This window comes from Schistocerca serialis, chromosome 5 (assembly GCF_023864345.2).
Source record: "Schistocerca serialis cubense isolate TAMUIC-IGC-003099 chromosome 5, iqSchSeri2.2, whole genome shotgun sequence".
Taxonomy (NCBI): Eukaryota; Metazoa; Arthropoda; class Insecta; order Orthoptera; family Acrididae; genus Schistocerca; species Schistocerca serialis.
This window is the reverse complement of record NC_064642.1, coordinates 494,361,901-494,380,780: the sequence shown is the minus strand read 5'-3', so window position 1 is coordinate 494,380,780 and position 18,880 is coordinate 494,361,901. Positions and strand designations below refer to the sequence as shown.

Sequence of the window (18,880 nt, the reverse complement as noted above, 5' to 3'; positions counted from 1 at the left end):
TGTAATGTATACAGAGCAATGTTTAGAGAAAATTCAAAATGAAGAGGTTTCTGGCATACTGGAAACTTTTCTGTAACAAGTGGTGTACAATGAAGAAACTACACAATTAAAGATTTTTTAATTCTTTCATGCGGCTTAATTTACAGATGACAGTAAAGTTTTTGGAGATAAAATGATTTAATACACCAGATTGCTGTATGTGCACTGATAGCAAGGCACTGTATATAACGACACAATGCTTAACATTTTTGGGATGGATGCATTTGAAGCTTTTGGATTCTTTTTCATGTGATGTAAACAATACCATTTCAGAAACTGTTCCATACAACAAGTTGAACTACTGCAAAAACACTTCTTCACTTTGCTGCTACATAAAATGGCGCAAGTCACCAAATATTTAGTCAAAACAACAGTTTGAAACCTTCATGAAGTTGCTATTGCTATGTTTACTATTGCAAGAAGTGATCGGTTATACTCATGTGTTGGCGGTGTCAGAATTTCTCAAAGCCAGGAGCACGAATATCACACACAGAGGCACTCATGGTTAGATGAAAGTAGCGATCTTAGTGCCACTGCTGGGAGACAAAGGGAGGCATTCTGCATGTGCACAGTGGGAAATGACTGCTGCCAGATGCTACTGTAGTTGAAAGCTGAATTAACTCTCTGCAGTTCACTGTGTCAGGTCAGAAATCTGAGGTGGCTGTTCGTTACATATTAATTTAATGGCAGCCAGTGCTACATTCCAGACAGTACTTATTTGGAATCCTACACCCCTGTTAAGACTAACTGCTGTACAGACATGTATGACTTCCTTACAAATGCAATCCCAGAGTGATGATACAAAGGAAAAATCTTGAGTGTTTCTTTAGAACATGTAAGGCCCCACAATAAGGCAGTACTCTACCTCAGCTGATTTACCAGGCCGGTCCTGGCATATTTGTCTATGGTATTCGGCACAACATTCTTGCACAATGCAAAGTCTCTGCCCAATATGAGACTGTCATGAGATCCTGTGTACACCATGCTTTCTAGTGCCAAGACTGTTTCTCAATTTTGCAGATGGACATAAAAGTGCAATTAATGTCATATTAAGAGTCTTTTTGATTCTTGAAGGCACGCTGCCAAAATAAGGCAGGAAGGCCATTGCAGTGGTTGTTTCTGCATCTTTATTTACATTCCTACACTTAAGTCACTTTGACCAGAAAGCATTATTACGTATCTGTTTATCTGACTAATCATTCTGTTGGAATACAGTTTTTAACTATTGCAGTTCACCTAGCTGGTTGTCAGGTCCTGGGATTACATGTGCTTTACGTACCTAGCAGTGTAAGACCCCACCACTTTGCGTAGGTGATGACAGCTTTTGCACTCGTATTAAAACTCTGCGAGTTGGTTTGCAGTAGGCACAAAGGCTCAACATTACGTCATCATTTCCTTTAATCATAACATTTCGAAATAACAAGCTGCCATTGTTTTCTAGTTCCATGGTGAACTGAATCTTCAAGTGGATTAAGTTCAAATACTGGAGAAACATAGGTAGTGTCTTAATTCCATGGGACCACACCTCAAATACACTGTCAAAATACCTAACAAACAGCACAGCACAGCTACCACTACTAACTCCATTATCAATCAACGCTGCATCATACAAATGATGATTCAGTATGACTTAATGATAAAAAAAAAAGAGATACCCTCCCATGGCCAGAAATTAACAATTTCCTTCTGAACACAAGTACTGCACTGCTAGGAGAAATATTCCAATTGCTTCATCAGAGACATTGAGGTGTTATCCAAACAAAGTACCTATACTGTTGCTACTTTAACTGGCAAGGAACAGATAGTGTCACAGAATGGACAACTTGCTAGTGTCAAGCATGTTCATTTATTGGCCTATGCCTTTCACCCACTAAGAATGAATGCACACCACTTATGTGGGACTATTCAATATGGCTGGTCATACTAGGTGCCCAGCCCTCAAAAATAGCCCTTTGCTCCAGGACACATAGATATTAGACTATTTAGTAGCTGTAAGTTAAACTGGAGAAAGATTAAATTTGTATCCCACTTGAATAGCAATGAGCCACACTTATCACCAACTATGAGTAAAGGTAGTCTGAATGTCTGCATCTACATACATGATTGTAAGCAAATCTTAAGTTTTATGATCACCTGTGGTGGTACCAGCTTTCCTATCCATTATGGAGTCACATGGTGTTGACATGCCTCAGCCACTTTGTACTGAAACACTCCATCAGCACAACTTTTCTGTTGACTTGTTGGCTTTGATTGATACATTCTCAACAGTTTCTCATGGTAGACAGTCCCAGTTTTACTCATTGTCTAGGCCAGCTTATACCACACACTTGCTTCATGAGCCAATTACTTTACAGATTAAGTGAATTTTCTGAGCGTTGCACTGTTCTCGGGTGTTCTAGTACCACAGTGCCACCACTTATAGATGATCCAAGACAATGTCATCATTTTCTACATGGACAATGTAACCAACAGAATTTGCATTCTCACTACTGCTGTTCCTTTGCTGGTACAAAACGTAACACCACATACTCCTATTCCACAGCCTATGAACTCAAAATTCCCTTGAGGGAGTTAAACTGTTTACTTGTGTTTCAGATAGTTACACTGAGACCAGAGAAGTGTTTTGTTTCTTTTGTAGTTTTAACTGTTTGGACAGTGTTAATTAACTTATGATTGAACAAAGACTTCGAACACCATCACAACAGTTAATCTGCATGTTACGTGTCACTCAGAGACAAAAATACATGAGGGGCAATGGTTTCTGTACCAAATAGTGAAGCGATGGTTCTGATTGGCAAGGCTGTTCACTGTTTGCTATTGTTTAGCACTGGATTGGTGATTGATTTCTGCAATGTGGTGTGTTATTTCACAGTTAAACTATGTGACTGTCAACAGTTGGTCCCTTTCATCAGCACAGTTGTCCATGACAGATGACACTGGCAAAGGTTTATCTGAAACTGAGTTACTCACAATATAGAGGGGCCTGAAAAGCTCAATGGCAGCACTACTATGCAGTAATGTTGTCCTAAACATCAGCACCCACAAAATAACTGTCATCAAATACACTGGTATCATGTGTGTTGCACATCTTGTACTAGACTGTCAGACCAACTACCAGCAATAGGTCAAACAATGCCACAGTCAAGTTACATGCCAAATGACAAAAAGAGTGCTCTCTCTTCAACGAAGTATACATCTTTAGTACAATTTCTCATGAGTGCACCCACATTTCAAAAAATTGTAAGGCAAGAAGTGTCTGGAGGAAAGAATGGAGTCACAACAAAATATACTGTAAGGGGATCTGAACTGGATGTGAAATGGCAGGGAAATTACGAGATTGGAATGAGGAGAATTTCAGCTGAGCATTTCTATTGCATAATTTACTGCCAGACACCTATTGGAAATTGAAAGCTTGTGGACAAAACTTTGACTTCAAAATTACTGGCCTTCACTAACAACCCCGGTGAAATTACCATCTAACATTTCACCGTGATGTAATTCCATATGGCCCAAAGTTTCTGGACACCCATTACTCATTGTTCCAAAGATGCCAGACACACAACTAATAGCATGTAGGGCCACCTTTTGCAATTGTTATAAAATTTAATCTTCAAGAAAGGCAGTTGGTGTTTTTGAGCAACTGATCGGGTACACAAACAACACTTTAGTTTATCCCAAATTTGTCCAACTAGGTTCAGCTTGGGTTTTTAAGCAGTCCAGTCCAACTAACATAGGATTTTCTTCAAGTCATAATGTGACAGTTTGAGCTTTGTGGACAAGAGCATTGTCACTCACCTACAGAACAGGTCTGGCTCCTAACAACTGTGTCAGTGTGGGAAGCATACTATTGCTGAAAAAGTTTTCATAAACATTCACATTCATTTTGCTACTGAGCAAAAATAAGTCAGATCCAAATCCAGGAAAAGTAACTCTGGATCATAACATTAAATGCACTATATATCACATTCCGAAAAATCTAATAAACTGTTCCACTGACCAATGATAGCGTTATTTCCACTACTCAGCAACGTCACGCATCGTTCATGTAAGAATCAGTGACTGGGCAGCATCACACCCATACTAACTGTATGTTATCACCCCTCAATGTCCTACTTTGTCACTGATTTACATACTTTAACTATATCTGAGGAACTCTGTAGTACTGAGAAGAATATCCAACAGACTGCTCAATGTAATGGGCTCTCACAATCACACTCCATTTAAACTCATTCTTTTACGTTCATGAGTGATTCTAGAATTAAAAATGTTTGTGATGTTTCAGCATTGTGGCTGGATATATACACCATCTACATGTTCAGTGGGATAGTGATTCTAAAATTAAACATGCCTATGATGTTCCAGTGTTGTGACTGCACATATATGAGGTGCGACAATAAAGTAATGAGACTTATTTTCTTAGCAAGATGTGGCAACTCTGCAGGCTTGCATAGGCACAATATCTTTGATCTTGGTCTGTAAGCTGCTTCTAGTCCAAGTGACACACCGATGAAGCTGCCCAGTCATGAGTTGTGCTGTAATAAGTTAACACGTGTTTGTGTCTCTCGTCACAGAAATGGAACCACATAATATTGTGCAATGGTATGCCATTTCTTTTTGTGTTAAATTGGGTGAAAATGTGACGACAACTGACGGTAAGCTTCAGAAGGGTTTTGGAGAGGAGGTTATGTCAAGAGCTCAAGTTTTTAGTTGGCATAAAGTGTTTAGTGAAGGCAGAACAAATGTTAAAGATGAAAACCGCAGTGGACGACCATCAACCTCATGGACGGATGTCAACTTGGCCAGGGTGCGTAAACTTGTACAATCTGATCGAACATTATCCGTGGAAATGACTGCAGAAGAACTGAACGTCAATCGAGAAATGGTTCGTCTAATAATAATTGAAGATCTGCATCATCATAATGCGCCATCCCAAACTGCTCTGTCAGTACAGCAATTTTTAACCTCAAAACAAATTTCAGTACTACCACAGCCACCCTATTCACCGGATATCACTCCATGTGACTTTTTTTCTATTTACAAGAGTCAAAACGGCGGTCAAGGGACACCATTTTCAAACAACACAAGATGTCCAAAAATCTGTGACGAGGGTCTTTGAGGATATTACAGAAGACGACTTCCAGAAATGTTACCATCAGTGGCAGAAGCGCTGAAAAAATTGTGTGCAATCAGAAGGGAACTACTTTGAAGGAGACAACACTAAACTTGACTAAAATGGTAAGCAACATTTTTTTCTTTCATATCAGTCTCATTACTTTATTGTCGCACCTCGTACACCACCAGATGCATCATCTGTTCAGTGGAATACAGTATCTCAAAAGTCTAGCCACCAACGGTACGTTCAACCTGGATTTCTTTAAATTTTACTTAGTACAGTTCTAGGATAGATGTGAACCTACACTCTGAAAGTAAAATCTGTATTTATAACACAGTATGACGAGGAACATTCACTCATGACCAAATTTTAAGCAGTTTTGCCTGTAAATCAGTAAATTTCATAAAAAGAGTCTTAAAAGGAAGTCAAACTAAGAAATTGTTCACAGTGCTGGAATACACCCAAGACAGGTTGGAAAACAATGAAAACAAATCTGAAGCTCAAATAAATATGCACTTTTAGTATCAGTATAATCAGAGAATATTTGACCACTTACCGCCTGTTTTCTTCACTCAGTACAAACCTATACACACAACTGAGTGCAAAATAAACAGCACCATAAAGAAAAAAATTTGGCCAAAGGAGCTTGTAGATGCTTCCTTTCCATCTGAAATGTGAGTAAACACACAAAATGTTAGACAACTAATATATAACTAAGATATATACAATATAGCAGAGATGTTGAGTCGCAGACAGGCAGAACAAAAAGACTACTAAACACTTAAGCTTTTGGCCAGAAGCCCTTCTTCTGAAATAGACAACCTACCCACACACACACACACACACACACACACACACACACACACACACACACACACACACACAACCACTGTCTCTGGCTGCCACGGCCTGACCCAGAGTCAATGCTCGTGTGTGTGTGTGTGTGTGTGTGTGTGTGTGTGTGTGTGCGCGCGCGCGCACATGTGTGTTGAAGAAAGTCATGAATGAGATGTTCTTGTGCATTTATGTACATTTCAGGCAGCATGCAAGTGTCTCACTTGAAAATAAATTAGTTCTTTTTTTCCATATTACTTGCTCTCATTGTTTGATAATGAAACTACAGCACTCTTCTTAAGGTAAAAAATGAAGTGAGTCTCATCAGTCTTCATGATCAGTACAACTGTTTTACGTTTGATTGAGCTACAGCTGCATCTACATACACACAGATACTCCACAAGCCACCTTAAGGTGTGTGACAGCGGGTACCTTGGACCACTGCTTGTAACTTGCCCTCCTGTTCCATTCGCAAATAGATCGAGGGAAAAATGACGGTGGCAGCAGAACTGTTCAGCAGTCAGCTTCAAATGCCAGTTCTCTAAATGTTCTCAATAGTGTTTTGCAAGAAGAATGCCACCTTCCTTCCAGCGATTCCCACCTCTGTAACACTTATGTTTTGTTCGAAGCTACCGGTAGCAAACCTGGCAGCCCTCCTCTGAATCGCTTCAATGTCTTCCTTCAATCTGCCCTGGTACAGATCCCAAACACTTGAGCAGTGCTCAAGAATAGGTCGCACAAGTGCCCTGTATGTGGTCTCTTTTACAGGTGGACAACTCTTTCCTAAAATTCTCCCAATACACCGAAGTCTACCATTTCCCTTCCCCACCACAGTTGTCACAGTCTCATTCCACCACATATCGCTTTGCAACTTTACATGCAGATATTTAAATGACTTGACTGTGTCAAGCTGGACACTAGTAATACTGTATCCAAACATTAAAGGTTTGTTCTTCCTACTCATCCACATTATCTAACATTTTTCCACATTTGGGGCTAGCTGCCATTCATCACACCAACTGGAAATTTTGTGCAAGTCATCTTGTATCTTACTATAGTCACTCAACTTTGACACCTTACCGTAAATCACGGCATCATCAGCAAACAACCACAGACTGCCGCCCACTCTGTCCACCAAACCATTTATGTACGTAGAGAACAATAGCAGTCCTATCACACCTCTCAGGGGACTCCTGATGATAGTCTTGTCTGACCAACACTCGCCTTTGAGGACAACACACTAGGTCCTATTACTTAAGACGTCTTCAAGCCATTCACATATCTGTACATTGTGGTTTTAGTGTTCGCTGACGATGCCAAGGCAATAGAGCTACAAATAATCTATATTCAGAAACAATATGTGGTCAATGACAAGGAATCATTCACTTGTACATGAAATGGCCAACAATGTCAGTAAAATACGTTAAAAATTGTAATTTGCGAATGATATGAAACACTGATTTTTTATGATTCAATATGGTCCAATAACATTTAATTCAGCTGTGTATCCATATCATTATATAGAATAAGAGCATCATATTATAGCCCTTTAGCTGCTGAAGACGTTCTTGCTATATGCTGGGCTGACTGCCGAGTCATTATCACCTACTGCATTGCAACAAACCAATGAAATAATGAAAACCAGCTTTTCTGTGTTATTTTCTGGAAACTGCAATTTTCAATTCATGGTCATTTCCCATATCTTTTCAATTATTTTGGCTCTTAAATTTTTCTATTCACAGAAACACACAATTTCATCTAAATTTTCTCTGCCAAGAAAACTGGATTTTAACACAATAATTAGTCTGACAATGGAGGTTTCAGAATATTCTGGTGCAAACATGTAGATTATGAACAATAGTAAAAAATGTGCCAAGATTTAGTTAGTAATTTGCAGTCCACAGATACACATCATAATTTGCATGTCTTTGAAAGCAGTTTGTAGTTCTCTTGTTGTCTGAAAAATGTGTGTAATTGCACTTACTTGTACAAGGGCTCGCATTTTGTATCAAGCACATCATGGTGTGATTATTTTATATGGTTTGGTGAAAGATGTGAAGTCTTTTTCAATACGACTTTCTATTGTGACATATCATTTTTAAAGCAAATGTTAAAATACGCTTCTGCCCACTAACAAAACAGAAGGCAAATAAATCAAAAGATGGACACACATCAACAAGTGGTGTCCTTTCCACAAAAAAGACTCACCATACTACCTAAAAAAATAGCAACATTTCAATGAAGATATGTATAAAGATGAGTACATTATTTGCTTAAATAATAGGTTATTTGATCCACTTTTTACCCAATTGATAATCTAAGACATTTTAGTAACTGACCATTATTATGTTTAAAGAAAATTTATATATATTTTTAAGTAACCATGTCATCATAATGTCTAACAAGCATTTAGCACTGCAAACAATTGGATCAATGAGCAACTAGGCAAACTGACTGCTCCTCTATCAATGAAAATGTTATTGTGGATCTCAAACAAAATATGAATGTAAATTTAACAAATTGGTAGTGATCAGTACTCTCCGATAGGAAATCAATGCTCGATGTAGAATGCAACATCGTACTGTGTGTGGATTCCACACATGATGCAACACTGCAGTAATTAATAGTGTCATTCTGATTTTTATAACAATTAGACTGTCATTAATTGAAGATGGACAACGTTCAATATGAATGGAACTGAATGTAATTTTTAACAAAATGATCTCATATATTATAATAGAAGGAAACATTCCACGTGGGAAAAATTATATATAAAAAAACAAAGATGAGGTGACTTACCGAACGAAAGCGCTGGCAGGTCGATAGACACACAAACAAACACAAACATACACACAAAATTCAAGCTTTCGCAACAAACTGTTGCCTCATCAGAAAAGAGGGAAGGAGAGGGGAAGACGAAAGGAAGTGGGTTTTAAGGGAGAGGGTAAGGAGTCATTCCAATCCCGGGAGCGGAAAGACTTGCCTTAGGGGGAAAAAAGGACAGGTATACACTCGCACACACGCACATATCCATCCACACATACAGACAGAAAGACAGACAGACACAAGCTATTAATATTGTCTGAAAGATGATTAACATACAATATAAAGAGCAAGGGACCTATCACATTTCACTGGGGTACATCCCAAGTTACTTCTACATCTGTCGATGACTCTCCATTGAAGATAACAGGCCACATGCTCCCTACAAAGAAATCCTCAGTCCAGTCACATATTTCACCTTATACCCAATATGATTGTACTTTTGTAATAAGTGTAGGTGTGGTACTGAGTCAAATGCTTTTCAGAAATTGAGAAATACTGCATCTATGCGACTACCACAGCTTTCAAGATGTCATGTGAGAAAAGTGTGAACTGTGTTTCACATAGTTCATATTTAAAAATCCATGCTGGTTGGTATGGAGGAGGTCACTCTTTTCTAGATTCTTCATTATATTTGACGTCAAAATATATTCAAAAATTCTACAATAAAGAGATGGCAAGCATGTTCTATGATAGACTGCAGTCAACAGAGTGGCTAACTCAGCTGCAAATTGGGTATAGAATCTGACAGGGAATCCATCAGGCCCCGGGTCTTTGCTCAATTTTCACAATTTTAACTGCTTCTCAATGTCACCTGCACAAGTATCTATTTCACTAATCTTCTCAGTGGTATGAGAATTAAATTGGGGCAATACTGCTGGGTCAGTAAATGAACATTTCAAAACAGTATTAAGCATTTCTGCTTTTGCTTTGGTACTATGAACTTCAATTCCTGTCCCATCCATGAGTGACTGGGCCCTATGCAACATGGCGTCCGGTACAGTTGTTTATAGTGAGAAAGTGAACAAAAGTTATAGTTGTGTGGCGAAAAACGGAACATACATAAATTATAACAGTGAAATAGTGAAGCTAAATGAACGTGTATCAAGCCTGCAATTAATTGTAGATGTACTAAGGCGGGACATTGCGCATTTAGAAAATGAAAATGCCGAACTGAAAAAGGCGCATAATATCCCGATCGCCAAAGCAAGTAAAACACGGAACTGGGAGCACAGGACTAGCATGATCACGGAAGAAATAAGCGAAAAGGTGATAAATACAACGAATGGAACGAACCGCGGCAATAAAAGCAGTTTCAGTGTCCTACCTGCAATAAACGAGTGCTCTGAAGTGGATATAGGCCTAAAGGCAGAAACAACAAGGCAACATATGTTTACTAGGCCTAAAAGGGTTGGTCGTGTGAAATTCAGTGACTGTAGAATTACTGTGGTAACAAAAAACCGTTTTCATGCACTAGATTCAGATATAAATGTGGAATCCACGGAAAACTGTGACGACAACAACACGCCGAATCTACATAGTGACAAGCACATGAGCAGAAACTTCCGCAATAAACGTGAAGACAAACTCAAAGTGAAAATATTCTCTGATAGCCATGGACGTGAGATCGCAAAAATACTACGTTACAGTCATTGTATACAAGCAACTAGTATTGTCAAACCAGGTGCACCCATCCAAGAACTCGTTAGAAACATAGAAACTGAAAATGATCGTCATATTGTCGTCATAGCAGGAGCCAATAATGTATATAAAAACGACCTCCACAGTGCAACATGAAACCTTAAAGCAATACTAAATTCAACAGGAGAGAAATCAGTTTTTGTAGTCGGAATTCCACATAGGCATGACCTTTCGGAATGGTCATGTGTGAACGTGGAAATCATAAAAGCAAACAGGCAATACTCAAAGATTTGCAGGGCCTACCAAAATGCATATTTTATAAGTATGGACTCCTTGCAAAGAGACTGTTACACGAGACATGGCATGCACCTTAATAACAGAGGCAAGAAGATTCTGTGCCAAAACATCAGCATGATACTGAAAGCATCTGACAACCAAGAAGTAATTGCTGCTCTTCCAGTTCCTTGCTTGACGCAAGCAGAGCCTGAAGAAATGTTTACTTCTATTGCAGCAGTAGAAGTAGAGGTGGAAGCAGCAATTGTACCTACACACATAACAAATGCTGCAGCAGCAATAGCTACCACACTTCATCAACAGGATTCAACAGCAGCAGAAGATGAAGCAACATCCAAATCTCCACTGTCACCAGTTGCCACAACAATGCCTACAGCAGCAGCAGCAGCAGCAGTACCTATCACACTTCACCAGCAAGATTCAACAGCAGGAGAAGAAGAAGCAACCACCTTATCTCCTCAGTCACCAGGTGCCACAACAGTGCCTCCAGACACCATAACAGCAGTTACATCAACTCCTCTAGTAGCAGCTTCATCTACAATATCATCACAAGGAGGGAAGAGTAGGTATACAACAGTAGATGTGCTACCACTCCAAGTGAACAATTTTTTAGTAAAAGGCAACAAGAGGCAGAAATCCAAAAGATAAGCCCTGAAAAACGTTTGAAAACCAATCACCATAGTGTTCAGTGTGTTAGCAATAAGAGCATGGATCTTAAAATATGTTACCTTAACGTTCAAGGACTGAAAGATAAAGAACTTATCATAAATGAGTTTGGACTTGATAACCAGTTTGATATTTTTTGTCTGAGTGAACACTGGGCTAATGAGAATGAACTTGCAGTTGCCAAATTTGACAATTTTAGTATAGTAAATAGCTACTGTAGGAAAAAGCACATTAGAGGTGGTGTGGCAATTTATTCCAACCAGTCACTCAATTGTACAATAACCAAACTAGACCTAAATTCCTTGTGTGATGAACAGCACTTTGAAGTTACGGGTATAATCATTAATAGTCATAAGCTAATAGTAGTATCCATGTACAGATCACCAAAGGGAAGCATTAACATATTTTTAGAAAAAATGGACATGCTATTGAGTGAATTAAGTAATATTAAATGGCTACATTATGATATTGCAATAGGAGGTGATTTGAATGCTGATTTTGATGTTACTAAATGTAAGGGTAGTGTTGCAGATCTGGAAAACTTGCTAAGACAATACAATTTACATCATGTTAATAACAGGCCCACAAGAAACAAAGCATGTTTAGATAACATCTTTGTAAACTTCAAGACCACTGAAAACACATGCGAAGTTGTAGTGTTCCCATTCTCTGACCATGACTCTGTATCTCTAAATTATGCAAGTAAAATTCCCCACAATAGGTGCAATGCAAACAGACCTGTCCCAACAGTTGTGATTACCAGACCCATAACTGAGGATAAAATTAAAACATTTCGTAATTCCCTTGCTGACAGAGACTGGTTTGGCCATTGTAGTGTCGATGGACATTACACATCAAGTAATGATCTGCCAGCCAAAATAATATTTGATAGATTTTTTAATGCATTCTTGACCCTGTTTAACCATAGTATTCCCATAAAGAAAATAAAAATAATGGACAGCAGCCACAAATCCAGATCTCAAAACAGACAAAATATATGGTACACTAAACAGCTGACAGATCTAAAGAAACAAGTTTTGTTACTGTACAACATATACAATAGTATGAAGTCTGACTGTGCCAAATCAGCCTATGTGGAATGCAGGAATGAATACAAAAAAGCCATCCTGCAAGCCAAAAAAACCTACAATGCCAACAGCATACATAATTCCACCAATAAATGCAAAACTGCGTGGAAAGTAATTAACAGTGCTGCCAGAGATACTAAAAAAGACAAAATTAATATCCCACCACAAACACTCAATGAGTTTTTTATTAATTCAGTGAAAGAAATAGGAGACGCAATTATCAAACCAGACATTAGTCCATCAGAGTTACTCTCCCAAAATTGGGGTAGACAGTCACTAAATACAAGCATGGTAACCTTCTCCGAAGTATCGCCTAGATATGTACAAGGCGTCATAAAACAACTGAAATCATCTGATAGCTTAGATATATATGGCATATCATCCAACCTGCTAAAAAAAGTGTGTGACTGCATTCTCTACCCCTTAACCCATTGTATAAACAAGTGCTTACTTGAGGGATATTTTCCTGATGAGTTAAAACTGTCTAGGATTGTCCCAGTATACAAAAAGGGAGATAAAGACTCTCCATCTAGCTACAGGCCTATTTCAATAGTACCCACATTCTCCAAGGTAATAGAATGCATCATGTACCAACAATTATCATCTCACTTTGAGAATCTAGGAATAATTAATGCTACACAATACGGGTTTAGGAAGAATCTGTCGACCATTGATGCAATCAACACGGTAGTCAGTTACATCCTCAAAGTTTTTGAGAACAAAGGCTTTGCTCAGGTCTCATTCTGTGACCTAAGCAAGGCCTTCGACTGTGTTGAGCACATGCCACTACTAGAGAAACTAGAATTCTACGGCATCAAAGAAAACAGTCTCAGACTATTAAAAGCTTATCTCAACAACCGTAAACAGGTAGTTTGTGTTGGTAAGGAAATGTCAAACATAGAAAATGTTAGAGTAGGTGTGCCTCAGGGATCTGTACTGGGGCCCTTCCTGTTTCTGATAATGATCAATGACCTCCCCTCGTTTATTAGATCCACCACTGTATTGTATGCAGATGATACGACTTTTCTCCATAGCAGTAACAGTCTTAATGATCTTAAAACCTGTGCTGAAAATACACTCACTCATGCAGCATATTGGTTCAGAGCAAATAGTTTCCTGCTAAATGAAAATAAAACTCAGCAGATAATCTTCACTCTAAGAGACAAGCCACTATCTGATGACCCTAGTTCTGTTAAATTCCTGGGAGTTTATTTAGACGAAAAGTTATCCTGGGGCCAACATGTAAACTATATTAGTAGTAAACTATCTAGAGTAATTTATTTATTAAGACAACTCAGAAATTGTGTACCTGAAACATACATCAGATCATCTTATTTTGCATTTTTCCAGAGTATAATATCCTATGGCATTATCTTGTGGGGTAACTGTAGTCATATACATGACATCCTATTATTGCAGAAGAAAGCCATTAGGATAATTACAAATTCTTCACATAAGGCTCACTGCAAACCCTTATTTACTAAACAAAAAATTATGACTGTAATAAACCTCTATATATACAATGTCTTAATCTTTACAAAGAAGAACCTACAAGATGTGAAACGTAGAGAAAATGTACATTGTTACAACACAAGAAGCATCAAACACATATACACGCCTTACCACAGACTATCAAAATCAATAAATAGCTATGAAGTCACAGGGCACAAGCTATTTAATAAGCTGCCACATGCCATACAGGATCTTCCTGAACATACATTCAAAGAAAGACTGCATGAATGGTTTATTGCCCACCCATTCTATGATATCAATGAATTCTTCAACTGTAAAATGCAGTAATCTAACAGATGACCCACTGTACATTGATTGTAATATAAGCTAAAATATTTCAGTAGTCAATACCTTATCACACTGTATTATAAATTGTAACTTCATTTAACGTTGTCAATTGCTGTAATGGCCTAAAGACAATAAAATCTTTATATTATATATTAACTTTGGTGCCACTAACAGCCTTTACGTATGACAAGAATTTCTTTGGGTTTTATGAAAGATCATTTGACAATATTCTGCTGCAGTTGTCATTGAAGGCTTCACACATTGCTCTCTTGACTGTCAAATGCATTTCTTCAGCAGCTCTGTATCTATAGCCCAATGCTCTGTTTCATACCTATTATTCAGTAGCATGCATTTCTTTAGAAGTTTTGTTTCAGTGACTGTGTACCATGGAAGATCTCTCCAGAATGAACTGTCCTACTGGGTACATATCCATCCAGTGCATGGACAACTATTCTTTTAAACTTGAGTCGTAGTTCCTCTAGATGCTCCTGTCCAGAGCTAAAAGTTTCAAGTTCCTCATTGAGATATGACATAAATCTTTCTGCTTCTTTTAGTTGCCCTGTGTGTTATAGTATTCATTGTCACTGTAACTGCCTCATGGTCACTGATAGCAGTTTAAATCTGGACTTCCTCAAAGAGGTGAGGTCTGTTTGACATCATTAAATCTAATACATTGGGTTGGTGCATAAGTTCATAGCATTTGGCGGAAGTTTAATAAACTCAACAGATACCCACAACAGAGACTTTAGTCATCAGTAATATATTGTCCTTCACTATTTACAACAGTCAGCCAATGCTGGGTTAACTTTTCAATTCCGCAACAGTAGAAATCATGTGATTCTGAGGTGAAAAGTTCATCAAGCCATGTTCCGAGTCATTTTTATCCAGAAAGCTAGTTACTTGAAGGTTGTTTGATAGAGTGCAGAAAAGGTGAAAATCTAAGATCAAGTGAATAAGGTGGGTGTGTAATGACTTTGAATCAAACTCCTGTATAGTGTCATTTGTCAATCTATCAGAATGCAAGCGGGTGTTATTGTGCAGCAGTATCTCTTTACACAGTCTTCTTGGTTGTTGTTCTTGGACTGAGTCTGTGAGACATCTCAGTTGTTGAGAATAAATGTCCCTTGGGGAAGCAATTCATGGTACACCACACTGGCACTGTTCCACCAGATGCATAACATTATCTTTCATTGATGTGCGCAGGTCTTTGTGTAGGGAGCTGCTACTTTGTTTGGGCTCAACCTTCCCTTTCTTTTCTTTATGTTAGCATAAGGAACATCATTTCTTGTCATCAGTAATGATACAGGATAGGAATGGACGTGTTGTTCTCAAGCCAATTGATAATGAGCAAGCAGAGATGTGCATAAGCCCACTCACTGATTTTTGTGATTTTGGCTTAGAGAATGTGGTACCCACAAACCCAATTTTCGAATTTTCCCCACTGCATGCAAATGTTGCATGAAGGCGAAATGATTACAGTTCATCAGCTCTGCTAATTCTCGAGTACAGTGTTGTGGATCATAGGGGATTAATGCATTTAAACTATCTTCATCAAACCCCGAATGTCTTCCTGAATGTGGAGAGTCGATGTCATAATGATCCTCCTTAAAATGGGGAACCATTTTATTACCCTGCTCTATCCAACAGCATTATTCCCATACATAGCACAAATGTTTCTGGCTGTCAAAGCTGCTGTCACCCCTCTACTGAACTAAACAGAAATGTTTTGATTTCTCCATTTGGTACTCCATTTTCTAGCGCCCACAGCTCCACTCACTGTCTCCAAATGACAATATGTAAATTCAGATAGCGACAGTGAACTACAAATAAAAAATTACAACTGATAAATAAACCCACAGCAACCAGGATACCAACATGTGAAACAGAAATGCTAGGAACTTGTTGACCAACATAACATTTCCACCATGAGTGTGTGTTCCAGGTAGTTTTTACAGAAAGGTGTGAACTACACATCAGAGGCTGCTACTCAGGTCACTGACTGTGTGTGGGGTGCACACAAGAGTTTTTTAGATTAGGCAACTCTACATCTAATCCAGATAACAATACTTGTACGAATCCGAGAAGCATCAGCATTAGATCAAAAGGAATGCCTCTCAAAGGTGAGAGTACTGAAATCCTAATGGTAAACTGCTGCAGCATTTGCAGTGAAATGGTAGTTTGAAGCACTTATGAAAAGCAGTGAAGCTCACATAATACCAGGCACAGAAAGCTGGTGGAAACTTGAAATTGACAGCAGTGAGATTTCTAGAGACAATTTAAGTGTATATTGAAAGGATAGGAAAATGGCAAATGGAGGTGGTGGTATTTGTCTCAATAGACAAGAAACTCAAATCCACTGAGACAGAAATTGAAGCTGTATGTGAGGTTGTTTGGGCAAGACTCGGTATCAGTTTAGAGAAAACCTCAGTTCACTTGTACGTAATTTCCCCAATCATACCGTAATCATTGGTGGAGACTCTAACCATCCAACAATCAATTAGGAAAATTACAGTTTTGTCAGTGATGGGCATGATAAGACATACTTTACAACCATACTAAATGGCTTCTCTGAAAACTACCTGGAGCAGATGGTTAGGAACCCTCTCATGATCAAAACATATTGACTCTAATGACAACAAACAAACCTGACCTCTTTGAGGACATCCATACTGAAACTGGTATCAGTGACCATGATGCAGTTGTGGCAGCAATGATTACCAAAGTACAAAGGACAACTAAACCAGGCAGCAAGATATATCTGTTCAGTAAAATACATAAAAAATTAGTAGCGACATATCCCAAATAGGAACTTGAAACTTTCAGCACAGGGCAGGAGAACATAGAGGAGCTCCGGCTCAAGTTTAAAAGAATAGTTGACCACACACTGGATAGATACATACCCAGCAGAACAGTCCATTATGGGTGGGAACCTCCATGGTATCAGTCATTGTAAAGATACTTCTAAAGAAACAGAGGCTACTCCATAATATGTGTAAAACAAAATGTATGGCTATAGAACGAGAGATGCTGACTGCCTGGTGCCTTCAACAACAACTGTAACTGAAAATTGTCAAATGATCTTTTACAGAACCCAAAGAAATTCTGGTTGTATGTAAAGGCTGTTAGAGGTGCCAAAGTTAAAGTCCGGTCCCTAGCGAATGAGACGGGAACTGAAATTGAGGGTAGCAAAGCGAAAGCTGAAATATTTAACTATGTTTTAAATGACCCTTTACAAAGGAAAACCCAGGATAATTGTCCTGATTTAATCCTCAAACCACTGAAAAGATGAATGAAATAAATATCAGTGGTAGTGGTGTTGAGAAAGTGCTAAAATTGTTAAAACTGAGCAAAACTCCCAGGCCCAGTGGAATCAGTGTCAGATTTTATATTGCATTTGCAGCTGAGTTAGCCCCTCTTCTAAATATAATATAATGTAGATCCCTTGAACAAAATACTGTGCCCAGTTCTTGGAAAAAAGCTCAGTCACACCTATCTACAAGAAGGGTAGTAGAAGTGATCCACACAACTACTGTCCAATATTTAACAGAATGATCTTCTCAATGCAAACCAGCATGGATTTCAAAAACATCAATCATGTGAAACTCAGCTCTCACTTTTCTCACATGACATACTGAAAGCTTTGGATCAAGGCAATCAGGTAGATGCAGTTCTTCTTGATTTCTAAAAAGCATTTGAGTCAGTACCACATCTTTGCTTATTGTCAAAAGCTTGATCATATGGGGGTATCAAGTGAAATTTGTGACTGGACTTTTTGCTAGTGTGGTGTCACAAGGCTTAGGCCTGCCCCACCCCTCAATAAATAGACCAAGACTTATACGAATAATTGTAAGAACAGTTGTTATTATTATTATGTTCTTTAAGTTTGTTTTTGGGTTTTCAGAAATACTGTGGGAAGAAAGTTTATTTATGTTGCAGATAACATGGAAGACGTTGCCCAACGATCACCATGAAAGTTCGACGCAGCGGCAAGTGGGCAAGGAATAAAACAAATGCTGCAAACTACCGCGAGCCATGGAAGAGCCCGGGCCGCGAGGGCGTCGAGCTTCCTAGGTCGTTGTTGGACAGTGTCAAAGGAAGAGATATTCTTCTTTCTCTTTGTAAACAGATCGATCGAGTCTTGAAAGGTTCATGTAAAACGTATAGGCGGGCGACACATTAGGTGGGACCTGATGCCTGTTATACTTCCACAGTCATTAAAGAGTTGTTAAACGGCAAAACCAACAGTTCATCATTTATATAGATAAAAAGTAGTAAAGATATAGGAAAGGAAGAGTTGCAGCGTCAGAACAAAAAGTGATACATCGCTCAGGAACGAAGAAGGGCATAAACAGTGGGCGTTACGTGGTGAAAACAAATCAACTGATAAAATAGTAAGTCTGTAATTAAGCATAAAGCAACGTAACACTGCACTAGGGAGGACACAGTATGTTATCTTGGATGGAGAGTCATCATCAGATGTAGAAGTAGTGTTGGGTATACCCCAGTCACGTGTGTTGAGGCCCTTGCTGTTCATATTGTACATTAACAACTTTCAAGACATTGTTAATAGCACCATCAGGCT

The 18,880-nt window shown here is 38.6% G+C and overlaps 1 protein-coding gene across 2 annotated transcripts in view; it reads right to left on the bottom strand.

The window, feature by feature from the left end:
* LOC126481042 (uncharacterized) overlaps window positions 1-18,880 on the bottom strand; it is a 544,233-nt gene that overhangs the window by 95,203 nt on the left and 430,150 nt on the right. For both annotated transcript variants that reach the window (XM_050104523.1, XM_050104524.1), the window contains exon 5: window positions 5,709-5,819. In XM_050104523.1, coding sequence (XP_049960480.1) covers window positions 5,709-5,819 — 111 coding nt within the window. The remainder of the gene's footprint in view (window positions 1-5,708; window positions 5,820-18,880) is intronic.